Here is a 19,210-nt window from a genome sequence, read left to right on the forward strand (position 1 = left end):
CATGTGACCAATAAAGGTTTCTTCTTCTACAACAGATAGAGTTTCTCCTCAGAGTTAGCAGACGTGCTAGCACATTTTCCACACTTACATACTCAGTACTTTTTTTGTTTTGTTATTAATTATTAATTTGCTTAAATGCTGGAGTTGAAGCTTTTATTCAAGAGAATATGGATGTGACTTGAGAAAGCTTTTTTTTATGCTGGCTAATCAGTTTCCTAGACTACATCAAGTTAATCAAGGTAACCAGCTAGCTTATACCGTCATATACCCCTTTTTGACCAACAGGGAACGGGTTATTGAACCGGTTCCGTTCAGGATTCTTTGAAGCTTGGTGCCAGCTCGCGAACCAGCCCACATTTTCACCAGCTATGAGTGGAACCGTTGTAATCAAGGATGCGTCACGAATGGAGTTTGTTGCACAATTCACAACGGGAGTAAACAGTAGGAGCAAGATGGCGGCGCGCACTGATTACCTGCGAGCTTTCGTCCTGTTATTGCACATATTTGTTTACATTCCATTTTTTTCTGAAGATGTTTCCTTTTCCGTTGCGTTCTCCATTGCTGTGCTCTGCTTCCTCGCCAAACTTATGACACACCCACTGATGTCATGATGTTTGACGCTGGAAAAAACAACTACATTTTGGTTCCAGCTGGGAGCCAACTTTTCAGGTTACGAACCTTTTTTTCTTTATAATTTGGTGCATGAACCAGAACGGAACCTGTTCCCTGTTGGTCGAAAAGAGGTAATAGTGAGCTACACCTTTCTTCTTAACAGTTAACAAATGCTTTATGGGCATTTTATCTCAATTCATCAAATTTAAGAAAAACTTCCCACCTGACCGCCTCAGATTTGCCGGAATAAATTAAAAGGTGAAGATATACAGTGCCTTGCAAAAGTATTTCTCCCCCCTTGGCTTTTTACCTATTTTGTTACATTACAACCTTTAATTTAAATGTTTTTTTAATCTGAATTTTATGTCATGGATCTGCACAAAATAGTCTCAGTTGGTGAAGTGAAATGAGAAAAAAATATATTAAAAAAAAACCCTGAAAATTGCCGTGTGCATATGTATTCACCCCTTTTGCCATGAAGCCCCTAAAAAGTTCTGGTGCAACCAATTACCTTCAGAAGTCACATAATTAGTGAAATAAAGACCACCTGTGTGCAATCTAAGTGTCACATGATCTGTCAGTATATATACACCTTTTCTGAAAGGCCCCAGAGGCTGCAACACCACTAAGCAAGAGGCACCACTAACCAAACAACACCATTAAGACTAAGGAGCTCTCCAAACAAGTCAGGGACAAAGTTGTTGAGAAGTACAAGTCAAGGTTGGGTTATAAAAAAATATCCAAATCTTTGATGATCCCCCGGAGCACCATTAAATCCATCATCATCAAATGGAAAAAACATGGTATCACAACAAACCTGCCAAGAGAGGGCCGCCCACCACAACTCACAGACCGAGCAAGGAGGGCATTAATCAGAGATGTAGCACAGAGACCAAAGGTAACCCTGAAGGAGCTGCAGAGTTCCACAGCAGAGACTGGAGTATCTGTCCATAGGACCACAATAAGCTGTACACTCCACAGACCTGGGCTTTATGGAAGAGTGGCCAGAAAAAAAGTCATTGCTAAAGAAAACACGTTCGGAGTTTGCCCAACAGCATGTGGCAGACTCCCCAAACACATGGAAGAAGATTCTCTGGTCAAATGAGACTAAAATTTAACTTTTTGGCCATCATGGGAAACACCATGTGTGGCGCAAACCCAATGCCCTGAGAACACCATTCCTACAGTGAAGCATGGTGGTGGCAGCATCGTCCTGTGGGGATATTTTTCATCTGCAGGGACAGGAACGCTGGTCAGGACTGAAGGAAAGATGGATGACACTAAATACAGGGCAATTCTGGAGGAAAACCTGTTTGAGTCAGCCAGGAGTTTGAGACTGGGACGAAGGTTCATGTTCCAGCAGGACAGTGACCCTAGATATACTGCTAAAGCTACGCTGGAGTGGTTTAAAGGGAAACATTTAAATGTCTTGGAATGGCCTAGTCAAAGCCCAGACCTCAATCCAATTGAGAATCTGTGGTCAGATTTGAAGATTGCTGTTCACTAGTGGAACCCATCCAACTTGAAGGAGCTGGAGCAGTTTTGCCTTGAGGAATGGGCAAAAATCCCAGTGCTTAGATGTGGCAAGCTCATAGAGACTTATCCAAAGCGACTTGCAGCTATAATTGCGGCAAAAGGTGGCTCTGCAAAGTACTGACATTAGGGTGGTGAATAGTTATGCACGTTGAAGTTTTCTGTTATTTTGTCCTATTTGTTGTTTGCGTCACAATAAAAAAAATTTGCATCTTCAAAGTTGTAGGCATGTTCTGTAAATGAAATGATGCAAACCCTCAAACAGTCCATTTTAATTCCAGGTTGTGAGGTGACAAAACCTGAAAAAATGCCAATGGGGGTGAATACTTTTGCAAGGCACTGTAATGCTTAATTAGAAAAGTACAAGATTTCAGGTCTCTACTATCATTAGATTTGTCATTTTTTAATGGAAAGCGGTGGGTGTATCCTCTGGAGTATTACACCATGAAAATTTTTTTTGTTTGTTGTTTCCATTTTCGAGTTTTAATATCTCCAAAGGTGGCACGGTGGTGTAGTGGTTAGCACTGTCACTTCACGACAAGAAGGTTCTGTGTTCGAACCTCACAGCCGATGAGGTGCCTTTCCGTGTGGAGTTTGTGTGTTCTCCTCGTGTCTGCGTGACCTTCCTCTGGGTGCTTCGGTTTCCCCCACAGTCCAAAGACATGCAGTTAGGCTAATTGGTGACTCTAAATTGTCCATGACCAAAGCAGTGCTGTACTTGGCTGTACTTATTTAGCCAATAAACCCTAGGAAAGGGACCCAACCCAGAACACACTGGATGCGCGAAGAAGAAGAAGAAGAATATCTCTAAAACAATTAATCTGATGTGGACAATTTCAGACAATATTTTGCATCTTGTATATGTGAAGCTGTATATCAAATATTCGTCCTATCATCAAAATTAATCGTGAGCTGGCTTAGTGGTTTGCGTGTCCGCCTCTCGACCGGGAGATCATGAATTCTACTCACGGTCGGGTCATACCAAAGACCATCATAAAAATGGTACCTACTGCCATCTGGCAAGGCACGCTGCAATACAGATGTGAGTAGGGAAGTCAAACTCTCATGGTTGCCAGAGGGCTAGCCCCATACTGTAACCCTAGCTGTATAGGTGAGAGGCCGAGGGCTATGGAAACGGAGATCAGCGCCACACCCATGCACCTCAAAGAGCTGGTTAGTACTGGGACAGGAGACTGCCTGGGAAGACCAGATCCTGGCATGAAAGGGACTTTGACTTGACTTGACTTGATCATCAAAATTGTAGTTTCTGCAGGTCTTCAAATCTGTTGCATAGTTGGGAGTCACATAGTTGATATCTTTTAGGAAATTCAAGCACCCAGGATTCTGTGTTAAACCTGAGCTACATTCTGGAGTGTCCAGATTGACAAAGTCATACTACCACATAATTTACCCTGAAAAAACTGAAGAACTGAGCTCAAGGAGTTTCCGAGACACTGTGATTTTAATATGGTCCTTCAGTTCACCCTCACCCCCGACTTCTTCATCAGAACAAATTGAGAAAACTGATGACAGTAGAGACCTGAAATTTTGTACGTGTCTATTAGGAAGTATATCTTCCCCTAAAAATTATTCAGACAAATCTGATTTGGTCAGATGGAAGGTGTTTGATGACACGGAATGACCCTTTAGCTAGCAAACCCTGATACGCGTACTGTTTTTAAAATGGATGAAAGATTCTTTCTTGTGAGATAAACTTAAGATAGTGTGTTCAAAAAAAAAAAGTTTGTGTTTGGACCTGATGGCGATGGAGGACCAGACGGAGACGTTAATAGCTATGAAGGTTGAGTCATGAAGTTTCAGCTATGAAGGTTGGTTGAAGGTTTTATAAGCAGGCTGGTAGAGATTAAGTAAATAGCTAAAGGATATTCGTGCATTAGTGTATTTATGCAATACTCAACCGGGGTTATGATGCGCAGCGGCATGGAGCATTGACTTTATCCTTGAGTCATTCAGTTCTTTAATGCCATTACTGTGAATCAGCCTGCAAGTCATGATTCGTTTAATTCACCACCATGGACGGATGATTGTGCGGTAAATTATTCAAAATTCTTTTCAGTCTTATTTTCCAATTATTCATTATGGAGCATATAATGAAGACCTCACAGTCAGCACCAACAATGAACTCACAACCCGAGACAGGATCTACTAATGATGATGTCACAATCCACTAGTGATGACCTCACAACCTCAGCATGCTTTACTAATAATAACCTCACATTCGGAGCCAAGCTCAGCATTGCATTCTGTCTGTAATGACTTTTCAGGATTGGATGAAGAGCTGATGAATTTGGGTCGAGACACTTGGTTAATTTAGTTTGTGTTTTGACGTGGATGAGTTCTGCTGCAGTCGGATGCAATTTTTTTCCCCTCACTTGATGAAGGTTCAGGCAATTTTACAGATCTCACAGTGGTGTGTGTGTGTGTGTGTGTGTGTGTGTGTGTGTGTGTGTGTGTGTTTGGAAAGCACACTATTTAAACAGCTTGTTCATTCTGTGGTGCTTTCCCAGTCGGCACAAGAGACCGGAGGTTCACAATCAGAGATGAGTGTTTGTGTTTCTCCCTGATTTGTGTGTAATGGTGTGTAATTTTCTCCCAGGTACACATCTGTATATTGCGTGTTTGTGTTTGTGTGGTGCGAGTTGATTATGTGTGTTGTTTATATACTGTATAGTTTATATAGACAGTTTACATCCAGAAATGTGACATAAACAGCATCCGTGTGTGTGTGTGTGTGTGTGTGTGTGTATACACTCAATGTTCTCAGGCAGCTATTTTTAAGAAGCTGCGATTATGTCATTTATTCTGGGCTGTAGTCCTCTCTCTCTCTCTCACACACACACACAGAGACCATTTAATTATACCTCATATCATTTTAAAATGGGCGGCACGGTGGTGTAGTGGTTAGCGCTGTCGCCTCACAGCAAGAAGGTCCGGGTTCGAGCCCCGTGGCCAGCGAGGGCCTTTCTGTGCGGAGTTTGCATGTTCTCCCTGTGTCCGCGTGCGTTTCCTCCGGGTGCTCCGGTTTCCCCCACAGTCCAAAGACATGCAGGTTAGGTTAACTGGTGACTCTAAATTGAGCGTAGGTGTGAATGTGAGTGTGAATGGTTGTCTGTGTCTATGTGTCAGCCCTGTGATGACCTGGCGACTTGTCCAGGGTGTACCCCGCCTTTCGCCCGTAGTCAGCTGGGATAGGCTCCAGCTCGCCTGCGACCCTGTAGAACAGGATAAAGCGGCTAGAGACAATGAGATGAGATGAGATCATTTTAAAACAACAATGTGAGTATTCTTCATCCTTTTTTTTTCCTCTTTTGTACACTCCCGACACCAAACACACTTTCTTCCAGCATCAATTGAACTGACACACACACACACACACACACACACACACACATGCTGGGCTGTTAAGGCAAAATAAACTAATCCTGATGTCACTGGGAGGGAATGTCCTGCTTTTAGGAATTGTTGATCAGTTCAGAACATTTACTGCTTCACTGTTCTCACTGTAAAAGATTCATTTCAAGGATTCATTTGCCAACAAGGATTTGTATGTGGTATTTCCTTGAGGACTCAGTTAAAGGATTCATTTCCAGGATTCATTTGTAGACTAAATTAAACCATTCACATGATTCAAGATTCATTTGCAGGCAACATTAAAGGATTCATTTGCATGACTCATGTGCAGACTGAGTAAATGATTCATTTGCAGGATTCATTTGCAGACTAAGTTAAAGGATTCCTCTCCATGACTTATTTGCAAGTTAAGCTAAATGATTCATTTGCAGAAAAGATTCATTTGCATGAATTTGGAGAACAACTCACACTGAGGTGGACGATTCATTTCCAGGATTCATTTGCAGGCTAAGTTAAAGGATTCATCTCCATGACTTATTTGCAGGTTAAGCTAAATTATTCATTTGCAGAAAAGATTCATTTGCATGAATTTGGAGAACAACACAGATGAAGGTAGATGATTCATTTCCAGGATTCAGTGACAGATTAATTTAAAGGATTCATTTCCAAGATTCATTTGTAGACTTAAGTTAAACCATTCACATGATTCAGGATTCATTTGCAGGCGACATTAAAGGATTCATTTGCATGAATCATGTGCAGACTAAATAAATGATCCATTTTCAGACTCAGTTAAAGGAGTCATTTCCATGACTTATTTGCAGATGAAGATAAATAATTCATTTGCAGAAAAGATTAGTCTGCATGAATTTGGAGAACAACTCGGACGAAGGCGGATAATTCATTTCCAGGATTCATTTACAGACTATGATAAAGGATTCATTTGCAGGGATCATGTGTGCACTAAATTGAATCATTTGCTTACAGACTGGCTAAGCTCAATCATTTTTTTATGCTATTTATTTGCAGATTGTGTTGAAGTATTCATCTGTAAAATTCATTTCCAGTCTGAGTTAAATGACTCATCTGTATGACTGAGTTCCAGGTGAAGTTAGAGGATTTATTTGCAAGATGCAGTCACATACTACATTAAATGATTCATGATTCATTTGCAGACCCAGTGAGAGGATTTTTTGCAACCCAAATTAAATGACTCATTTGAAGAGTTGTGATAACTTGCTTCCTTTTATATTCCTTGCAACCCATGAACCCATGCAGAAAGGAATGAGCAAACTCTACACACACACACACACACACACACACACACACAGAGTACAGGTGTTTCAGTTTATTATCCCTGCTGACTTTGACTAACCGACGTTAAAATACCTGTGACTTTATTTTATCGCCATATCGTCCATCACTGTAAGCGAACTACATCCTACATGCAGTCGGCTTGTCTGAACAAATCGGTACACATGTCAGGAGGCCGATTTGCGGCTAAAACGTGTCATGTTTCCAAGAGAAATCAAATATTGTGTGTGTGTAGCTGTCTGAGCACGATTACCAAGAAGCTGAGGTATGGCAAGTATGCTGGTGGGGAAAAAGTCCCATTCTCTCTCTCTCTCTCTCTCTCTCTCTCTCTCTCTGTCTCTCTTTGTTAAGAGTCCAAGAAAACAATTGGCAGATAAACTGAAGTTTGCGTTCCTAAAAAACATCTGTCTCATGACTTCCTGTTAACTCTATACATGAATAATACTGGAATGTGATGTATCTTGGATGGCGACAATCACTCGCTGCTTGAATTCATAAAAAACAATGTGAGCAACCTGTGAAGAAGATTATTTGAGGATTTAATTGTTTTGTTAACCCGTTTAATGTTGTTCAGCGCCGCTGATGAGTTACAACACATATTTGCAATGTAAAGTCGTGGGATTTGACCTCACAACCTTCTGGTCAGCAGCTAGTATTACTATAATAGTGATAGAATTAAAGTTTCAGCTGCAGAAACACCTGGCGTGTCTCAGGTAAACACCAGATTAATGCTGACACAATTTATCCAAACACACACACACTCACAGCAACATAACACAACCACACACACATACTTACACACTCACAAAGGAATCTGATCGTAAATAACACTCGGCTGTGAGATGCTTTGTAAATCCTGGCCCTGATTTTTTTTTTTTTTTAACCTGGCATGTGCTTTGTGTGTATCCACTCACTCTCACACACACTCTCTCTGTCTCTCTTTCTCTGTCTCACACACACAAACATACACACACAGTAGATCTGGGAAATCCATTAGAGCACGATTTTGGCTGACACGTTTCGAAAGCCTCCATCTTCCTCTCAGACATTTTGTTCTTACAGATGTGGTCTTGACTCATAACTACATGGTACGTTATGATATTATCAGAGAAAATGTTATAATCCCTCCTTGTATTTCTACTTGTTCTCATTTTAACCTGAAACACACAATGTTTTCCATTAATCCCATATCATAGTGGATTATTTCGCAAAGTATAAAACAACAGAGCCCGATGTTTTCAGGTATAAAACACCACCATGTTGCTAATTTGATTGGACATGAGTCTTTTTTCATAGTTGTACTCTTTTGCTGTTTTCATGGTCACGCATCTGCACTGACATTCAAAATTTACAGCGGCTGGATGTTTAGTCAGAAAGTTTAAAGGGGCAGTGTGTAATGTTTAGAGCACCCTCCTGCGTAGGAGGTGAATTGCAATTATATTGATAACACTGATAAGCACTTACCACCAGCTCTTCATCTGAAATGGCTTTTTTCCTCACGAGTTAGGTGGTTTGGACTGGGGGCAGAGCCAATTTCAGGGCCAGAAAAAATCTGAACAGAAGTCAATTGATTGTGAGAAAAAGGCAATTCCAAATAAATATTGGAAATCACAGTATCCAGTGTTTTTTTTTTTCTGAGAACAGAGGTTGTTCTGAGATTCTATGATTCCATGTTACATGTCTTGAAGTGGGGGCGAAGCTAATTTCAAGGCCAGAAAAATGTTAACATAAGCCTAAATGCAAAAATAATAATAATAATAATAATAATAATAATAATAATAATAATCTTGATCAGGAGCATGGGAATAATATAAATCACCACACCACAGTTTTTTCTATGGTGTTTTTTTTTGGAATTCACTGACTATTATAGGTCTAGAACTGGGGGTGGAGCTAATTTCAGGGCCAGAAAAATGCAAAAAAGGCTAAAGAAAACTCCACCTAGATTAATTTTATAGTTATATTTATTACAAATCACAGTATCACTGCATTTTTGAAGTTGAAGGGCTGAGCAGCTTTGTTTTGACTGGAGGCGGGGCTAATGCCAAGGTCAGAAACATGTAAACAGAAGCTTTAAATTTAAAATAAAAAACTAGATCAATTGCACTAATTCCACTGCAAATCACAGCACCAGATGTTTGTCTGTGGTATTTTTTATTTTATTTTTATGATTATTACAGGTCTAGAAAGACTCTGAAACTTTACAGACTGCACCTTTAATCTCGAAGTGTGGTGTGTGATTATTGCAGTTTGATATTTATGGCCAGTTTGATATTTATGACAGTAAAGGGTTGGGGGGGGTCAAAATGTTGACAGAAATGTGCTCTAAAATAGCTTTTGTGTGTCTGAGAACCCGTCCAAAAAAACCTCGAATGACCCCCTGTTCTCTCTCTCTCTCTCTCTCTCTCTCTCTCTCTCTCTGTGGTTTTCATTCAGGCATGCAAAATGAGTTATGGAAGGAGGTACACCCAGTTTGGGGAATGTGTGCACACGTGTGTGTGTGTGTGTGTGTGTGTGTGTGTGTGTGTGTGTGAGACAGAGAGCATGCCTCAGAGAGTAATAGACAGACAGACGCTCCTATTTGTAGGGAGAAGAAATCTTTTGATATGTTTTGCTTTAGTGTGTGTGTGTGTGTGTGTGTGTGTGTGTGTGTGTGTGTGTGTTGGAGAGTATGAAGCTGTAGTTTATTAAATTGTCTGTCTGTCTGGAACTCAGCAATTAACCCAGCATGCATGCACACAACACACACACACGTCTGTAACCTCAATCTAACACGCCGGGATTCTGATCCCTGTCATTACTACGCCACTTTCCACTGTGACATCACACGAATGTTTTTCGTACCCGCAGAAGGGAAAGGGGAGGGGCTGTTTACCAAACACGGTGGTAGATTTCATCTGAGGCGCTGTTTTTACGTCTCCATCTCTAAACGTCACCTGTTAATGAACTGCACATGAAAGTAAATACACACACAGTGCAGCGTACGAGCGAGAAAACTAGAAAAGCTACTTTGTACGTTTTTGCACTATGAAGTAGCTAGCTGCTAGCGAACAGCCTGATTAGCGAAAAGCAACATTTCTGAAACTATAGTTTTTGTTCTTCACTTTGAAAATGCTTAAAACTATGGCTTGATATATAATATGTGATTCAACACGCAGGGTTTCTGTTTTCTTTTCTCCTCCATATTTCTATATTGTGTTTTTTCCCCCTCAAACATCTGAAACAAAGCTGTTTCACTGGGATTCAGAGATGTATTTTCACAAATATTATGAGCCACCTAGCTAATGTGCTAACCTGACAGGATTTGTGAGAGGATTTTTAAGTCATATTTTTTTACATTTTTATAACATGTACTGCTAAAGGCCTCTGCATGCTCTTGCGACAAGGCTTTCGCAGATAGCTTTTCGCAGACAGTTGTAATTTATCGTTGAGCGGGGAGTAATAGGCGTGCGCGATGTTATTCACCGCCACAACGCAAGGGGGCGCGAAGTCGCTAGGAGTAGTTGGTGGGTGTGGTTAGTGGAGTGTTTATCCTCCGGTTACTTATAATGACTAGAACTTTTTTTTTTTATAATGACTAGAACTGGAGTCGTATAGATGTACGTACTTCCTCAATCAACCGCTCTTCGTGCTGCTCCATCTTCGCTCGTCTTTTTAAAAATGCCGGTCGTGAAAACAAACCAAACTGGGAAAGTAGGGAAGCGGAAGTGCGTGTACAGCGGATGTAGAGTGGACCAATCAGAGCCCTCTTGTCTGCGGCGCTGTCTGCAAGGCTTCTACGGTGGTCACAATTTTTGGGAGGTGCACGCAGAGCGTCTGCGAAGGTGGGGGGGCTACGCAGACACTGTCTGCGACGCTATCTGCGAGGACATAAATTGGCCTTAACTCTAGTCAGCCAGCTAACCTGTGCCACACTGACAGGATTTTTAATTCATATTTTTCAATGTTCATAACATTTACTGCTAATGCTAACCAGCAAGCTAACGTGTGCTAACCTGACAGGATTTCTGAGAGGATTCATTTCAAATGATACATTTATAGTTATAGATGTAATTGTTTATCATCTTGACTGCTAGCTAACGTGCTAACCTGATAGGATTCCTATGAGGATTAATTGCATATAGGTCATATTTATAAACAACCTTTAATGCTAATACTAGTCAACAAGGTAACATGCTAACCTGACAGGATTTGTGAGAGGATTTTTAAGTCATATCTATACATTTTTATAACATGTACTGCTAATGCTAGTCAGGAAGCTATCCTGTGCTACACTGACACGATTTTTAATTCATATTTTTCAATGTTCATAACATTCACTGCTAATGCTAACCAGCAAGCTAATGTGTGCTAACCTGACAGGATTTCTGAGAGGACTCATTTCAAATGATACATTTATAGTTATAGATGTAATTGTTTATCATCTTGACTGCTAGCTAGCAAGCTAACATGTGCTAACCTGATAGGATTCCTGTGAGGATTAACTGTATATAGGTCATATTTATAAACAACCTTTAATACTAGTCAGCAAGCTAACATGTGCTCACCTGACAGGATTTGTGAGAGAATTTTTGTCATATCTATAAATGCTGATAATATGTACTGCTAATGCTAGTCAGCAAGCTATCTTGTGCTACAATGACAGGATTTTTAATTCATATTTTTTTCAGTGTTCATAACATTCACTACTAATGCTACTCAGCAAGCTAACATGTGCTAACCTGACAGGATTTGTGAGAGTATTTTAAAGTAATGTCTGTAAATGTTTATAACATGTATTCCTTGTGCTAGTGAACAAGCTAATGTGCTAACCTGACAGGATTTGTGAGAGGATTTTTAGTAATATCTATAAATGTTTATAACATGTATTCCTTGTGCTACCAAACAAGCTAATGTGCTAACCTGACAGGATTTGTCATGAGATTAAGTCATGTTCATAAATTTTCCCATTTACACTCACCACTGCTAATGCTAGTCAACAAGCTAAACTGAACCTGCGCTAACCTGAGCCGATTTTTACAGCTAATTAATTGCTGTAAAAATAAATTAATAAATTGCTAGCTAATCCATCAAGCTAACATGCTAATCAGGTAAGTTATTTGAAAGGAATTGTAAGTAATTTGTGAGGAGATGGTTAAGTCAAATTTATCAATGTTTATGTTCTGCTAATGCTAGTTAGCTATCATAACAAGCTAACTCAACAGGATATTTCCATAAAGGACAGTTTTAGAACTAAAGTTTGAAGGTCATGTCTTTGAGACACATGCTCCGGTGTGCTGTATGCAGACAGACCATTTCTGGGACGTATGCGTGTGTGTGTGTAAAAGCATGTGTGAGGCAGCCACACGTGCGTCATTTAGCCCTGCGCTAATCGTAGTAATTAGTTGCCATAGTAACATATCCACTAGCAGTGCTGACTGAGGTTTTTGGGTGAAGTTTAATAGAGGAAGACGGATGAAACAAGGCCCGTCAGCAAGTCTGCTAACATCGTGTTTATTACGCGTCTGTCCGATTAGCACTCAAGTGAAGTTTGTCATTCTGAGAGTCTCAGTCAGATTTCTAGAATGCTGCGTGACTTTATTCAGCTGTGTGAAGTGTACTACTAAACACACACACTGAGTAACGCTGACCACTGTGAGTCGAGGCCGCTCTGCTCCATGACCCATAAATCCGTCGTGAAGGACAGTTATGGCTGTGTGAAATGAGGCATGTGTGTGGGTTACACTCACTTCCTGTTTTCCTCTTTTGTCAGGGTTCATAAAAGTGAATGTGGTTCATGTTGATGATGTCATCGGTTTAGCCTCACCTCCTCTCTGTCTGTGTATCTCTGTCTCATGTCTGTCTGACTGACTGTATCTGTCTGTCTATCTCTATGTTATCTGTCTGTCTGTTTCTCTTTTTCCACTGTCTGTCTGACAGTCTATCTCCTATTTGTCTGTTATCTACTATCTGTTTGTTATGCCTCTTATCTTTGTCTCTCTGTATCCTTTCTGTTTATCTGATTTCTGTTTGAAATTCAGTATAACGATCTGTCCATCTCTCTCTGTCTCTCTCTCTGTCTCTCTCTCTCTCTGCAGTGGTGTGTCCCCTGACCTGTGTAAATGGAGGTGTGTGTAGTAACCGTACACACTGTCTGTGCCCGCCGGGTTTCACAGGCAGACTGTGTCAGTTTCCTCTCCGCACTCAGGCGTCACGCGGCAACAAGCAGCCAGTCTACACGCTACAGGCACGTACGCACCTCTTCATCACTCTCCCTCCTCTTCATCACTCTCAGTCCTCTTCATCACTCTCAGTCTTCATCACGCTCCCTCCTCTTCATCACTCTTTCATCATGCTCCCTCCTCTTCATCACTCTCAGTCTTCATCACCCTCCCTCCTCTTCACCACTCTCAGTCTTCATCACTCTCCCTCCTCTTCATCACTCTGTCTTCATCACTCTCCCTCCTCTTCATCACTCTCAGTCTTCATCATGCTCCGTCCTCTTCATCACTCTCAGTCTTCATCACTCTCCCTCCTCTTCATCACTCTCAGTCTTCATCACTCTCCCTCCTCTTCATCACTCTGTCTTCATCACTCTCCCTCCTCTTCACCACTCTGTCTTCATCACCCTCCCTCCTCTTCATCACGCTCCCTCCTCTTCATCACTCTCAGTCTTCATCATGCTCCGTCCTCTTCACCACTCTCAGTCTTCATCACTCTCCCTCCTCTTCATCACTCTCAGTCCTCTTCATCACTCTCAGTCTTCATCACGCTCCCTCCTCTTCACCACTCTCAGTCTTCATCACTCTCCCTCCTCTTCATCACTCTGTCTTCATCACGCTCCGTCCTCTTCATCACTCTCAGTCTTCATCACCCTCCCTCCTCTTCATCACTCTCAGTCTTCATCACTCTCCCTCCTCTTCACCACTCTGTCTTCATCACCCTCCCTCCTCTTCATCACCGTCCCTCCTCTTCACCACTCTCAGTCTTCATCACCCTCCCTCCTCTTCACCACTCTCAGTCTTCATCATGCTCCGTCCTCTTCACCACTCTCAGTCTTCATCACTCTCCCTCCTCTTCACCACTCTCAGTCTTCATCACCCTCCCTCCTCTTCACCACTCTCAGTCTTCATCACGCTCCCTCCTCTTCACCACTCCCAGTCTTCATCACGCTCCCTCCTCTTCATCACTCTCAGTCTTCATCACCCTCCCTCCTCTTCACCACTCTCAGTCTTCATCACTCTCCCTCCTCTTCATCACTCTGTCTTCATCACTCTCAGTCTTCATCACACTCCCTCCTCTTCATCACTCTGTCTTCATCACGCTCCCTCCTCTTCATCACTCTCAGTCTTCATCATGCCCCCTCCTCTTCATCACTCTCAGTCTTCATCACCCTCCCTCCTCTTCACCACTCTGTCTTCATCACCCTCCCTCCTCTTCATCACTCTCAGTCTTCATCACCCTCCCTCCTCTTCACCACTCTCAGTCTTCATCACGCTCCCTCCTCTTCATCACTCTCAGTCTTCATCATGCTCCCTCCTCTTCATCACTCTCAGTCTTCATCACCCTCCCTCCTCTTCACCACTCTGTCTTCATCACGCTCCCTCCTCTTCATCACTCGCAGTCTTCATCACGCTCCCTCCTCTTCATCACTCTCAGTCTTCATCACGCTCCCTCCTCTTCATCACTCTGTCTTCATCACGCTCCCTCCTCTTCATCACTCTCAGTCTTCATCACTCTCCCTCCTCTTCATCACTCTCAGTCTTCATCACTCTCCCTCCTCTTCATCACTCTGTCTTCATCACGCGCCCTCCTCTTCATCACTCTGTCTTCATCACGCTCCCTCCCCTTCATCACTCTGTCTTCATCACACTCCCTCCTCTTCATCACTCTGTCTTCATCACGCTCCCTCCTCTTCATCACTCTGTCTTCATCACCCTCCCTCCTCTTCATCACTCTGTCTTTATCACCCCCCCTCCTCTTCATCACTCTCAGTCCTCTTCATTATCACCCTCCCTCCTCTTCATCACTCTCAGTCTTCATCACTCTCCCTCCTCTTCATCACTCTCAGTCTTCATCACGCTCCCTCCTCTTCATCACTCTCAGTCCTCTTCATCACGCTCCCTCCTCTTCATCACTCTCAGTCCTCTTCATCACGCTCCCTCCTCTTCATCACTCTCAGTCTTCATCACGCTCCCTCCTCTTCATCACTCTCAGTCCTCTTCATCACGCTCCCTCCTCTTCATCACTCTCAGTCCTCTTCATCACGCTCCCTCCTCTTCATCACTCTCAGTCTTCATCACGCTCCCTCCTCTTCATCACTCTGTCTTCATCACTTTCAGTCCGCTTCATCACTCTCAGTCTTCATCACTCTCCCTCCTCTTCATCACTCTCAGTCTTCATCACCCTCCCTCCTCTTCATCACTCTGTCTTCATCACTCTCCCTCCTCTTCATCACTCTCAGTCTTCATCACGCTCCCTCCTCTTCATCACTCTCAGTCTTCATCACCCTCCCTCCTCTTCATCACTCTCAGTCCTCTTCATCACTCTCCCTCCTCTTCATCACTCTCAGTCTTCATCACGCTCCCTCCTCTTCATCACTCTCAGTCTTCATCACGCTCCCTCCTCTTCATCACTCTCAGTCCTCTTCATCACGCTCCCTCCTCTTCATCACTCTCAGTCTTCATCACTCTCCCTCCTCTTCATCACTCTCAGTCTTCATCACGCTCCCTCCTCTTCATCACTCTCAGTCTTCATCACCCTCCCTCCTCTTCATCACTCTGTCTTCATCACCCTCCCTCCTCTTCATCACTCTCAGTCTTCATCACGCTCCCTCCTCTTCATCACTCTCAGTCTTCATCACGCTCCCTCCTCTTCATCACTCTCAGTCTTCATCACGCTCCCTCCTCTTCATCACTCTCAGTCTTCATCACTCTCCCTCCTCTTCATCACTCTCAGTCTTCATCACGCTCCCTCCTCTTCATCACTCTCAGTCTTCATCACCCTCCCTCCTCTTCATCACTCTGTCTTCATCACCCTCCCTCCTCTTCATCACTCTCAGTCTTCATCACGCTCCCTCCTCTTCATCACTCTCAGTCTTCATCACCCTCCCTCCTCTTCATCACTCTCAGTCTTCAACACGCTCCCTCCTCTTCATCACTCTCAGTCTTCAACACGCTCCCTCCTCTTCATCACTCTGTCTTCATCACCCTCCCTCCTCTTCATCACTCTCAGTCTTCATCACGCTCCCTCCTCTTCATCACTCTCAGTCTTCATCACCCTCCCTCCTCTTCATCACTCTGTCTTCATCACCCTCCCTCCTCTTCATCACTCTCAGTCTTCATCACGCTCCCTCCTCTTCATCACTCTCAGTCTTCATCACGCTCCCTCCTCTTCATCACTCTCAGTCTTCATCACGCTCCCTCCTCTTCATCACTCTCAGTCTTCATCACCCTCCCTCCTCTTCATCACTCTCAGTCTTCATCACTCTCCCTCATCTTCATCACTCTCAGTCTTCATCACGCTCCCTCCTCTGCATCACTCTCAGTCTTCATCACCCTCCCTCATCTTCATCACTCTGTCTTCATCATGCTCCCTCCTCTTCACCACTCTCAGTCTTCAACATGCTCCCTCCTCTTCATCACTCTCAGTCTTCATCACTCTCCCTCCTCTTCATCACTCTCAGTCTTCATCACGCTCCCTCCTCTTCATCACTCTCAGTCTTCATCACGCTCCCTCCTCTTCATCACTCTCAGTCTTCATCACGCTCCCTCCTCTTCATCACTCTGTCTTCAACATGCTCCCTCCTCTTCATCACTCTCAGTCTTCATCACTCTCCCTCCTCTTCATCACTCTCAGTCTTCATCACGCTCCCTCCTCTTCATCACTCTCAGTCTTCATCACGCTCCCTCCTCTTCATCACTCTGTCTTCAACATGCTCCCTCCTCTTCATCACTCTCAGTCTTCATCACTCTCCCTCCTCTTCATCACTCTCAGTCTTCATCACCCTCCCTCCTCTTCACCACTCTCAGTCTTCATCACTCTCCCTCCTCTTCATCACTCTGTCTTCATCACGCTCCCTCCTCTTCATCACTCTGTCTTCATCACGCTCCCTCCTCTTCATCACTCTCAGTCTTCATCACGCTCCCTCCTCTTCATCACTCTGTCTTCATCACGCTCCCTCCTCTTCACCACTCTCAGTCTTCATCACTCTCCCTCCTCTTCATCACTCTCAGTCTTCATCACGCTCCCTCCTCTTCATCACTCTCAGTCCTCTTCATCACTCTGTCTTCATCACGCTCCCTCCTCTTCACCACTCTCAGTCTTCATCACCCTCCCTCCTCTTCATCACTCTCAGTCCTCTTCATCACTCTCAGTCTTCATCACGCTCCCTCCTCTTCACCACTCTCAGTCTTCATCACGCTCCCTCCTCTTCATCACTCTGTCTTCATCACGCTCCCTCCTCTTCACCACTCTCAGTCTTCATCACCCTCCCTCCTCTTCATCACTCTCAGTCCTCTTCATCACTCTCAGTCTTCATCACGCTCCCTCCTCTTCACCACTCTCAGTCTTCATCACCCTCCCTCCTCTTCATCACTCTCAGTCCTCTTCATCACTCTCAGTCTTCATCACTCTCCCTCCTCTTCACCACTCTCAGTCTTCATCACGCTCCCTCCTCTTCACCACTCTCAGTCTTCATCACTCTCCCTCCTCTCCATCACTCTGTCTTCATCACGCTCCCTCCTCTTCATCACTCTCAGTCTTCATCACTCTCCCTCCTCTTCATCACTCTGTCTTCATCACTCTCCCTCCTCTTCATCACTCTCAGTCTTCATCACTCTCCCTCCTCTCCATCACTCTGTCTTCATCACGCTCCCTCCTCTTCATCACTCTCAGTCTTCATCACTCTCCCTCCTCTTCATCACTCTGTCTTCATCACTCTCCCTCCTCTTCATCACTCTCAGTCTTCATCACGCTCCCTCCTCTTCACCACTCTCAGTCTTCATCACCCTCCCTCCTCTTCATCACTCTCAGTCCTCTTCATCACTCTCAGTCTTCATCACTCTCCCTCCTCTTCACCACTCTCAGTCTTCATCACGCTCCCTCCTCTTCACCACTCTCAGTCTTCATCACTCTCCCTCCTCTCCATCACTCTGTCTTCATCACGCTCCCTCCTCTTCATCACTCTCAGTCTTCATCACTCTCCCTCCTCTCCATCACTCTGTCTTCATCACGCTCCCTCCTCTTCATCACTCTCAGTCTTCATCACTCTCCCTCCTCTCCATCACTCTGTCTTCATCACCCTCCCTCCTCTTCACCACTCTCAGTCTTCATCACTCTCCCTCCTCTCCATCACTCTGTCTTCATCACTCTCAGTCTTCATCACTCTCCCTCCTCTCCATCACTCTGTCTTCATCACCCTCCCTCCTCTTCATCACTCTGTCTTCATCATGCTCCCTCCTCTTCATCACTCTGTCTTCATCACGCTCCCTCCTCTTCATCACTCTGTCTTCATCACGCTCCCTCCTCTTCATCACTCTCAGTCTTCATCACCCTCCCTCCTCTTCACCACTCTCAGTCTTCATCACTCTCCCTCCTCTTCATCACTGTCTTCATCATGCTCCCTCCTCTTCATCACTGTCTTCATCACCCTCCCTCCTCTTCACCACTCTCAGTCTTCATCACTCTCCCTCCTCTTCATCACTCTGTCTTCATCACTCTCCCTCCTCTTCATCACGCTCAGTCTTCATCACGCTCCCTCCTCTTCATCACTCTGTCTTCATCACACTCCCTCCTCTTCATCACTCTCAGTCCTCTTCATCATCACCCTTCCTCCTCTTCATCACTCTGTCTTCATCACACTCCCTCCTCTTCATCACTCTCAGTCTTCATCACTCTCCCTCCTCTTCATCACTCTCAGTCTTCATCACTCTCAGTCCTCTTCATTACTTTCAGTCCTCTTCATCACTCTCAGTCTTCATCACCCTCCCTCCTCTTCATCACTCTGTCTTCATCACTCTCCCTCCTCTTCATCACTCTCAGTCTTCATCACTCTCCCTCCTCTTCATCACTCTCTCAGTCCTTGTCATCACTCTCAGTCTTCATCACTCTCCCTCCTCTTCATCACTCTGTCTTCTTCATCACTTTTACACCTCTTCATCAGTCTCCCTCCTCTTCATCACTCCCATACTAGAATAATTTGTTAGATTTCTAAATGAATGAACTATTGAATGGATAAATCAATGATAGGATTCATTTTAGAAGTGGATGGATGTGTAAATTTTATGGATGGATGGATGGAATGTATAATTGACAATATATTTAGAAATGACTGGATAAATGAATGAGTTATAAAAGGGGACATGTATGAAACCATGGTTTTATTGATGAATGAATGAAT

The 19,210-nt window shown here is 43.7% G+C and overlaps 1 protein-coding gene across 3 annotated transcripts in view; it reads left to right on the plus strand.

Moving 5' to 3' along the window:
- ltbp3 (latent transforming growth factor beta binding protein 3) overlaps window positions 1–19,210 on the plus strand; it is an 82,155-nt gene that overhangs the window by 18,114 nt on the left and 44,831 nt on the right. For all 3 annotated transcript variants that reach the window (XM_060913006.1, XM_060913008.1, XM_060913007.1), the window contains exon 2: window positions 12,909–13,057. In XM_060913006.1, coding sequence (XP_060768989.1) covers window positions 12,909–13,057 — 149 coding nt within the window. The remainder of the gene's footprint in view (window positions 1–12,908; window positions 13,058–19,210) is intronic.

Source organism: Neoarius graeffei, chromosome 28, assembly GCF_027579695.1.
Source record: "Neoarius graeffei isolate fNeoGra1 chromosome 28, fNeoGra1.pri, whole genome shotgun sequence".
In the NCBI taxonomy this organism is placed as follows: domain Eukaryota; kingdom Metazoa; phylum Chordata; class Actinopteri; order Siluriformes; family Ariidae; genus Neoarius; species Neoarius graeffei.